Below are 9,975 nucleotides of genomic sequence, written 5' to 3'. Positions count from 1 at the left end.
AACAACCCTTTACAGATCATTTTCCCACTTTAAAAATACAAGAGTTACTTGAACAAATGCCTCCTGGAAAAATCTGAAAATTAATGTTGAGCTTAAACTATTAAGCACCTAGACAGCTTATTATAATATCAGCCATCTGACCCTACATCCCACAAGCTCAGTTTCTTTCCTATATTTAGAATTCAGGCTTTTCCTAAATAACTAATACATCTCTATATAAGAAAGCTTTCATGGCATCCTCTCTGTAAAATAATTTTTTTAATAAATTGAAAACTGGTAAACAAGGAATCATCTTTTTTACACCACTCCACAATAAAATTAACTTCAAAGCTGCGTTCCTTCCTCCCCTTCCCCTTTCTCTTTTGATCTCCCTTATACATCTAAACAGCCTTTAGGCTCTTTGGAGAGAGAGCCAAGCTTCTTGGGGTTTTAACGAATTTTACTGCGGACCCTGCATTTCCAGATTGAGGCCTGGCAGAAGGCCCGCATATGCAGATGTCTCCATTCTGCAAATAGGCTACTCTGCTGGTGGTACAGCCACTTGCAAGGTAAAACTCACAGTTTAGTCCTCCGAAAGCTCCGTCTGCCGCAGCGTAGAAGGTGGAGAGCGCGGAGGCTGGATCACACAGCTACAGAGGATATGAAATGCTGTCCCAAGCCCCATCAGATTCTTCAGAAAAAGACTGTTGGCCTAAAGGTTCCTACCTTGTTATGGAGTACATTTCCACCCCACTACGTACTTTTTCTACCCAAAAGGAAAAGCGTTTTTCCCAAACAAAATGTTAAATCTATTTGCCGTAAAGGTTCACAGGTCTCTACAAAAGCTTATGCGTGTTAGGTGTGAAGCCCAGTCCTCCGAGGTCCACTGGCCCAGATTCCAGATACAGGTCTAGACAAGTAAATACCACTGCTGAATTAGAGCCTTGATATCACACTTACCATCTATGACATACCCAGAAAAGCACAAAAATATGAAACCTACCCAGGACTGAGATTAAAATCTTGTAAAGATGAGTGTCTGAATTGTTTTGAGATTCTAAAACCAGACATGTAACAGCTTTCTTATTTTCAAATCTACCTTTTCTCCTTTGCGTACAGTAAATTATTACTCAGTGAGGATGTAGGAGAAAATGAGTAGAAGCACAGGCAGTCCACGCAGTAGATGGCAGCAGGACACGTAAAATTGCATCAAAGCTTACTTACTACCCTCCTTGGTTGAAGTCAAATATGTATCTTCTAAATGTCAGAATTAAGACTATGTCAATGCCATACTCCCTGCTCTGTATGTCTAGTCTCTAATTAAATCATTACTCCCCCTCCACACACCCTACCTCGCCTTACTCCATGCCCAAAATGAATGGATGCTCAGAGAATGAATCAATACTGTGTAACAGACATTTTTGGTAGCTTTGCTGATTCAGTTGCTTCTCCTGTTGTAAGAGAGGTAGGAAATAAGGTGGGGGATTGGGAAGTGTTAGTTGTGAGTTCTTGTCACATTATGGATGGCTACCAAGACGCACAAAATAAGCAGGAGAAACTACACAAACAGAATATAAAGATACAGATAAATTCACATCCTAGCTATTTAGCTCTTAAAATTGCCAGCCACAAAGTTAAGAAACCACAAGGTAGATTTTAAAAATGCATAATATTACAGTCAAGGTGATATTAGTAAAAGATATATTATATACTGGGTTTGTGCCTATCTCTACTTTTAATCTCTGCTGTCCAAAGCCAATGTCCTGTCCTGCCCTTACGACACAGCTGCTACTGCTACCTCTGAAATACAGCATATCATTATTTTAATTTTGCTACAGGAGCTTTAACATCCACATGTAGACATCCACCCTCAGTAATTAACTACTCTCCAGACAGCGGAGCAACCCTGCTCACCAGAGCTTCCACTTCTACCCAAGGCAGCAGCCTCTGTTCTGCAGCCATTCTGCCAGACCCTCTCACATGAGTTTTCTCTTTTCACAATAACTTCTGTATCTCCTAAAGCTTTTCCTACTCTTTCCCTCTTCTCACAGCCTTTTGTGGCTAGCTGCAGTGGTGGTTGGCTTTCTCCACCTTCCCAACAACAACTCTAGGCATGCCACCCCTGTATGTCACCTCTTTAATCTCCTCACAGAGGATGCTGTTGCGAACGCAGAGCAGAGGAACAGAGGACTTGTTGCTCCCAGGAAAGATCTTTTTTTCTTGAGTGCTAGAAGGGAAACTTCACTTGCCTCCTGCAGTGGTTCAAGTTGGTATCAAGTCGTTCAAGTAAAGTGTTCAAGAAACAGAACAAGTAACAGGCCAGAGTTTTGGGGTTTTTTTTCTACCAAGACAGGTCAGGAATTAAGGAGAAATTTACTTCATGTCATCATGGCACAGATTCCAGTTTTAACTCAACTTTTATCACCTACAAAGGCAGAGCAAGACAAAATGACAATACTATCAGGAAAAAAGAAAGACCTGACATATCAAGAAGCAATCCAGAAGAGTGATAAATAAGAAAACCCTCTATCCCAGCTCAAAGCTTGAAGAAAAACAAGTCAAGAAGAGACTACAGATGATCTGTAGGTTCCCTCTGTGCTGGTTGGTAAATTAAAATGCCAGGGAGTGTTCCTGAGCACTGGAATACAATCATCTGTAGTCTAAATTTTTTTAGAATAGCCCTGGCATAGTAGTTGTGTGGGCCAATAGCAAATAATTTTCATATATGGTTTGGGAGCTACCATAGGCCAAGGACTATTCTCAGTTGGCCATCTGTGTATGGCCACAGCATACGGAAAGCCAGGAAAAAAGCTTATAAGACAGCTTATAAATGAGCCCACACAAATACTGGAAAATAGTATGACTGTTGGCCATTCAACACCTCAGTACTAGCAAATAGTCTCAGGCACATAAAATTTCCTACTATGGATGTAACCATACAGATGCAGCCAAAAACTAAAGGTACAGTGAAGATACAGTTGCTTAAGTTCGTCACACCACGTGACTCCACAAGGACAAAGCAACAAAGAGAAAAAGAAGATATAGCTTGGTGATAAGTTGGATGGCTTTTTCCAAATAAGACATTTATCAGAACTGAGTTTCCAGCATCTTCACAGATGTGGGGGAGCAGGTCCCAGAGGCTTACTCGGCTGCCAGGGAATTAGTCCTCCACAGAGAGACCTGCACAGAGCATTATCCTTTCCCAAAACTTCATAGCTGCTCAGCTGAAAAAATTCAATACTCTCAAAGAAGAAAGGACAAGGTATTCATACCATGCCATGATGCTATTTTTAGGCTGTCCTAATTTTATTTACCTCAATTTAAAAAGGCTGAGTCAGCAGATGGTGTCAAAATGGCCTAGTATAACCTAGTGTCAGAGTTTTTCACATGGTTTTGACTGGGCACAGTTTCTTTTATGAAACAGTTTGGCCCATCTCTCTTCCCCATTCCCCCATGCATACATATACCTCTACCAGTTCTAAGGAAGAAACACAACCCTACCCATGGTATTCACACAGCCATGGCAACACCATTACTGCACTCCAGCTCAGCTTGATTTGCCATCGCAGAAGGGACAGGGACAGGACAAGGGCGTGAGGAAGGGAGTCACTGGCCCGTCAACCAGATGACTGCATCTCAGCATGGACACAGCCAGTCACTCCACTTGCCTTACATCCCCCTACTGCCACTGTCTCTTCACCTGGCTCTCAGAATAACGATAATTTAGGGAGAAAGAGAGAAATGGGGTGAAGGAAGAGACAATGTTAAAATGTAATTTTCTTTGGGCTTTTCATAACTTAGCAACATTATTCAGCTTCCCTTCGGTCCACGAAGTGAGAGTGTCCAGCCTGTTAAAGCATCTTTCTGAGACAAAAAGCAGATTAAGAACTTGGGAACAGCCTTGGTATATATCTGAAGGAAATCCAACTCTCAGAATTATTTGAAAATTATCCTGAATTTTGTAAGACAGTCAACAGCACAGATCTGTACATACTCAGCATACAAAGAGGCAATTCCTCCCAGAGAAAACTGCAGTAATACTTATTAGAGGACTACAGGCACAGTTAGAAACTCCGAAAAAAATACACACCTCTAACCATCACATGTATGAATGGATAAAAAGAGCTTTGAACTAACATAAAAACTTTAGCAAGAGCATGTAAGAATGCCCATGCTGTGGCAAACTGACTTTCAGCAAAGCACTTCGTTCAGCAAAAGCTATCACAGGCAGCAATCATCTGAAAAAAGACAACTAGGAATTTGATGTGCCAGGTGTGTGAAGGATGACCAGCAGATACTGATTTTGCCCATCTGGGAACTCTTGATATTGAAAAACAATAATGCTTGCCATGGAAAGTGTGTCATAAACTACAAAATGACACAAATCATGATGTAACTGATCCCAGAGTCACCTTATAGAAAGCTTAAAGCACAAAACATTTCAAACAAAACAAAAACACCAAAACCAAACCAAAACAACGAAACCCACCATTCCAGCAAGGAACAGAATAGTCTTTACTGAATACAAAAGACACGAGGAAAGAAGATGGAGTGACAGTGGTTTAGGTTTGTAGATAGTTTCACAATGCTCTTCACAGCTTTACCCCAAGACTTCCACAATCAGTCACTTCTGGACCTCAAACAGGATATCGAGAAGGGAATGATTTCAGAAGTGTTTATTCCAGATGAACTTGAATGAAATCTCATGAAGCACAAACAAATGACATTTAAAAAGTGATGGCATCAGCAATAGGAAGCTTGGTTTCCTCAGTGCTTGTGTCTTGTGATGGACTGGGGGCTGTGGTCGAAATTTTTTCCCATGGTTAAGGCATTTGTAAACATTTGCTGCCATGTGGATTCTCTTTTGCTTGGTAACGTGAACCCATGAATGCCCTTCTCGTACAGGATTTCTCTCAAACTCTTCTCTCCTCACCCAGCAGGACATATTTTCAACAAATTCATTGGAGGTTTTTTTTTTGTTGGTGGTGGTTTTTTTTTCCTCTTTAGAACTTAGCCATCTGTCAAATTAATTTAAATCATCTCCAGAACTATAAATCACTGGGGAGGTTGGGGAGAGAGGAGAGAAACAAACACACACGTACGTGCCAAGTAATTGCCAAAGTCCCATTCCTTTAGCGACCTGACTACAAACAAGGACGATAAAAATCTTTAATAACAGAAGCATCAGGTAATCCAAGTATGGACACAGTCTCATAAGGTAAACGTGACATAGTATTGTTTAAAATTATTAGAAGTATCTACCTTTTTTTGAAAGGTCATTAAAAATCAGTGACTTGGTATGATTTCCTTCTTACAGTGAACACTGGCCACATTTATGACACAAAGACTGGCATGTTTGAAGTGTACATATGAATAGATTCAGAAAAAATCCCAAGTGCTGACTGATGAAGGATATAATGATTTGGACGAAACTTACAAAGCAACAATTTATTACTGTTGGTTAAACCCCCCTGAATTCACCAACAAAGAAAATTCCAGAAATCATCCAGTCCCCAAGAGCAGCACAATAAAACTGCTGCAACATGAAGCTGTACTTTAGAGCTCAGAAAATCCAAAGCCTCTGATTATCTTAAATTTGTCACTCCACAGCTTTTTGCCAGCTAAAAACTACAAACAAATCATCAAATACGAAGTAGCTATGACAATTACCACACCAAAATGTCATCTGTTCTGAGTAGACAGAGCATCTGCATAACATCATTTATGAAAATCAACATGGAATTGTTAAGAATTATGAATGTTTTAATAAATGAATATAAATAGGTCACTTTTAACTTTATGATAATGGAATTAAAATGCAACAATATCAATAAACATAGATTTTTCTATATAAAAGTGTTGTTTATTGTAAGGAAACTTTAAATATAACCAACAATATTGAAAATATCGTGACTGGCATTTATAGCCTTGATTGTAGTTTACTGCCATACAAGAGATTTCTAGCATTTTTCTTAATCACATCAAGCTAGTGCAAAATATAGGTAGCTTTTAGAGATTAAGCATACAGAATGACAAGAGTGTAGATTTTGGTTACCTGATATTTCCTTCTAGTATAACAGGCTTCTCTTTTTTCCATAAATCAAAAGTACAAAGGCAAGTTATCATATCTGCAATTATTCTTACCAGGTTTCTAGGTAAAAAAAAGACATTTGTAAATTTTGCTCAGATTGTATTTTGTTAGGAATCTGACTTATAATTTATACCATACTGTATGATATAAATTATATATTGTTATCATATTATATAATCATAATTTCATATGCAGGTATGATTATATAAATTGACAGAACATATCACTAACTATAGGATAATAATTACATCAACATACACAAATATATGGCATTAGAAAAGTCATTATCTAAGAAGGAAAGATGTTATAATTCAGGTGTTTGAAACAGGGCACAAGCAGCCTTCCTACAATTCTTGTGACATCATTCTGGCAGAACTACTGCCAATCGCTGTTATGTGCACTAGCTTTCCACATACATCAACAGATAGGTCAGTAAGCAGTATTAAAATTGGACTGTGCCTGAAATTTCCAGTCACAGACCCTTGTAAGCAATGAGCCCTGTGCTCCTAATTAAGATGCTATTCTCTCTCCTCAGTCTTAGAAGGTATCCCATGCTATTATGGCTAAAAAGATATTATTTTATAATGACCCACAGGTTTTTGAAAGCAGGACACATTAGCTTCAACAATGACACACTTTCCAGACTTGTGCAAAACTTTTGAAGTATTGATCTTTCAAATTAAAAATATTTTTGTACTTCCTGATAAGGATTTTTCAAGTACGAGCTTAGTTTAGCATGGCTTTCAATATCAATCACTTCAGTAATTGAATTCGGTCTTTGATAGCTAAGATTAGACTGCAAGAAGAGAGATATACAGAGATCATTTCATTTGAAATAGGTAAAAGATTTAACAGATAAAAAAGGTGAGGTCTAAACAAAAAATTAACTAGAGAACAAGCACAGAGAAGACAAAATGCATAAATATAAAACAAGGGAGAAGGAAAACAATATAGGTTATGTATGATTAGGTAGAACATGACAACAACCTATGCCTTTGCTTTTAAAGCATTAAGGTTAATTCGTCAGCTGTCCTCACTCTAGACTGTACAGAATACATGTAACTAATAAAAAATGCAGTTTATTGCAAAAATATACAAGTCCTCTAAATTGCATAAGATATTACAATGTCGTGCTGAAACATGACATATTAAACAAAGAGGACCTTAAAACAAATTACAAAATGTCAAAAATCAGATTCGGGTCATGAGCGTTACACAAAACGCATTGTCATGCTTTGTCTTACGATTATTCTTGTGGTTCACTACATCTGTGATAAATGCAACGTAAAATCATGACAACTGTAATAGTCAGAAAGTAATATCTACTGTATATCTTCTGTATTAATACATATAAACACTTTGTGTGCACTAATACTTTCAACATATCACATTCAAACTAACAGTCTTTCCAGAAAAGTTGTAACCTTTTTGAAGAACAGAAGCTGGTTTAACAAGTTCATCACGTGGGTTTTTTGAAATCTACTCTTTAAGGAAATGCTGTGTTAAAGGACTTGATTTTCAAAGGTGCTGTGCTACTATGGGTCTTCTTAATGCCAGATGGAACCATCAATGCTAAGCACTTTCAAAAATCAAGCCCACATTTTATTAAATTTCCATTTTGTTTACTAGTATTTCCACTGTATTAAGTCCAAAAAATACCCCCAAACCCACTCTTAAAATCACAGAAAATGCTTGGCATCTATAGGAAGAGAGACAATTTCTCAGTGGACTAACCACTACTGTGCTATATTCTCATAACAGATCTTGTTGCTCCAACGTTTAGTTCATGCACTGGTATCGGCAATGTCCATGTTTGTTCCAAACAGAGCAACGAGCTGCTCTTCATAGTTTGCAATGTTTCTTTTCAGAATTTCCATACAAGGTCCCAAAAGCCTTTCAAATGCCTGCACATCCATAACTACAATAAAAGGGGAGAGAAAGAATAGAACGTGTTTGTCAGCTGCAGACACTAATCTTGGTGTTTATGACATTCCAATGTAAAATTTTAAATGATAACAGGACAGATGCTACTGAGGCATATACTTTGTTTGCACAGAAGAGAACTACTTACCATAGCAAAACCAAGATCAACCAATACATTGCTGTCTTGAAACATCATATATAAGCTTAGAATATGTTTTCTTGTTTTGAAAATATTTTCATATTAAGATTTATGTGACCCAAGAGCTGCTGAAGAAGTCTGGAGGGACCTGGATTCCTCCAGAGAATACAGTTTTAAGACACTTGACATTTCAAAAAAAACCCACATCCTTTGCTGATGTTGTTGGCTGTATTTGGGGTCTAACAACCCCATGCAACGCTACAGTTTTGGGGAAGAGTGGCTGGAAAGCTGCCTGGCTGAAAAGGACCTGGGGGTGCTGGTTGACAGCCGGCTGTATATGAGCTGGCAGTGTGCCCAGGTGGCCAAGAAGGCCAACAGCATCCTGGCTTGTGTCAGGAATAGTGTGGCCAGCAGGAGCAGGGAGGTGATTGTCCCCCTGTGCTCGGCGCTGGTGAGGCCACACCTGGAATACTGTGCCCAGTTTTGGGCCCCTCAATACAAGAAAGACATTGAGGTGCTGGAGCGTGTCCAGAGAAGGGCAACGACGCTGGTGAAGGGTCTGGAGCACAGGCCTTATGAGGAGCGGCTGAGGGAACTGGGGTTGTTTAGCCTGGAGAAGAGGAGGCTGAGGGGAGACCTTATCGCTCTCTACAACTACCTGAAAGGAGGCTGTAGTGAGGTGGGTGTTGGTCTCTTCTCCCAAGTAGTTAGTGATAGGACGAGAGGAAATGGCCTCAATTTGCATCAGGGGAGGTTTAGATTGGATATTAGGAAAAATTTCTTTACTGAAAGAGTGGTCAAGCATTGGAACAGGCTGCCCAGAGAGGTGGTGGAGTCACCAGCCCTGGAGGTGTTCAAAAAACCTGTAGGTGTGGCACTTTGAGGCATGGTTTAGTAGGTGTGGTGGTGTTGGGTTGATGGTTGTAGTGATGATCTTAGAGGTCCTTTCCAACCTTAATGATTCTCTTTGAGTTTTACTTTCATTAAAAATAATCCAGCCACCAAGCCAGGAAACATGAAATTAATTATTACTGTACCCTTAATTACTTTAGTGGTAGACTTAGTAGTGTTAGGTTAATGGTTGGACTTGATGATCTTAAGGTCTTTTCCAACCTAAACAATTCTATGACTCTATATTTCCTTGCTATTTTTATTTGTTCCCACCCACAGTGGGAATTGTAATAGATACTTATTTCCCAGCAAGCGTACAAAAAGTTGGAGATAGTAATTCACATGCAATGTCAATGAGTAGCCGACCAGAGTATTTTCTTTACTTGATCACATGATGTTATCCTCTGTAGTTCTAGCCAACAGGCCAGGGAGGAAACTTCATACTTCAACCAGCTTCCACCCTGGTGACCTGTAGTCTCTTGGCTCCTGAGAAAAGTTCAAGATCTCTGCTATTTGGGGAAGTGCCAGAGACCTTAGTGACTCGCCCATACTGGGTAATGACACTTTCCTCAGCAGTGCCTCTTACTCTTTCCTCTCTGTGGTCTTTGATCTTTATTGCCTGACCATCTCTGTGCGTTTGGAGATAAGGATTTTAAAAAATATTGTCCTTATAAGTAAGTGAGAAACTTTTTGGTTCCTGGCTTGATAATAAAGTTGGCATTCAAGAATGCCAGATCTGTCTTTGCAGTTTACAGTTTTCCGATAATTAGATACAAATATTTAGGAGCTAAACATCAGACCATGAAAAGCAATGGATGTGAAGAGTCATCTATGAGCACAACTCCTATGGTCTTTGCTTTTCCTGTGCCTGAGGCTACACTGTGACAGAATGATTAAATTAACAGCTGGTGCAGACAAAGAATTTGTTAAAGCTTAAGTCATGGTGATAAAA

The 9,975-nt window shown here is 39.2% G+C and overlaps 1 protein-coding gene across 1 annotated transcript in view; it reads right to left on the bottom strand.

Moving 5' to 3' along the window:
• Positions 1-7,854: 7,854 nt before the first annotated feature.
• The window catches only part of PRKAR2B (protein kinase cAMP-dependent type II regulatory subunit beta), a 90,462-nt gene continuing 88,341 nt past the window's right edge, over positions 7,855-9,975 (bottom strand). Inside the window, exon 13 of the mRNA XM_075719337.1 lies at positions 7,855-7,988. Within this exon, the coding sequence (XP_075575452.1) occupies positions 7,855-7,988 (134 nt within the window). The remainder of the gene's footprint in view (positions 7,989-9,975) is intronic.

This window comes from Pelecanus crispus, chromosome 1 (assembly GCF_030463565.1).
Source record: "Pelecanus crispus isolate bPelCri1 chromosome 1, bPelCri1.pri, whole genome shotgun sequence".
Lineage (NCBI taxonomy): Eukaryota > Metazoa > Chordata > Aves > Pelecaniformes > Pelecanidae > Pelecanus > Pelecanus crispus.
This window is presented reverse-complemented; position numbering and strand designations above follow the sequence as displayed.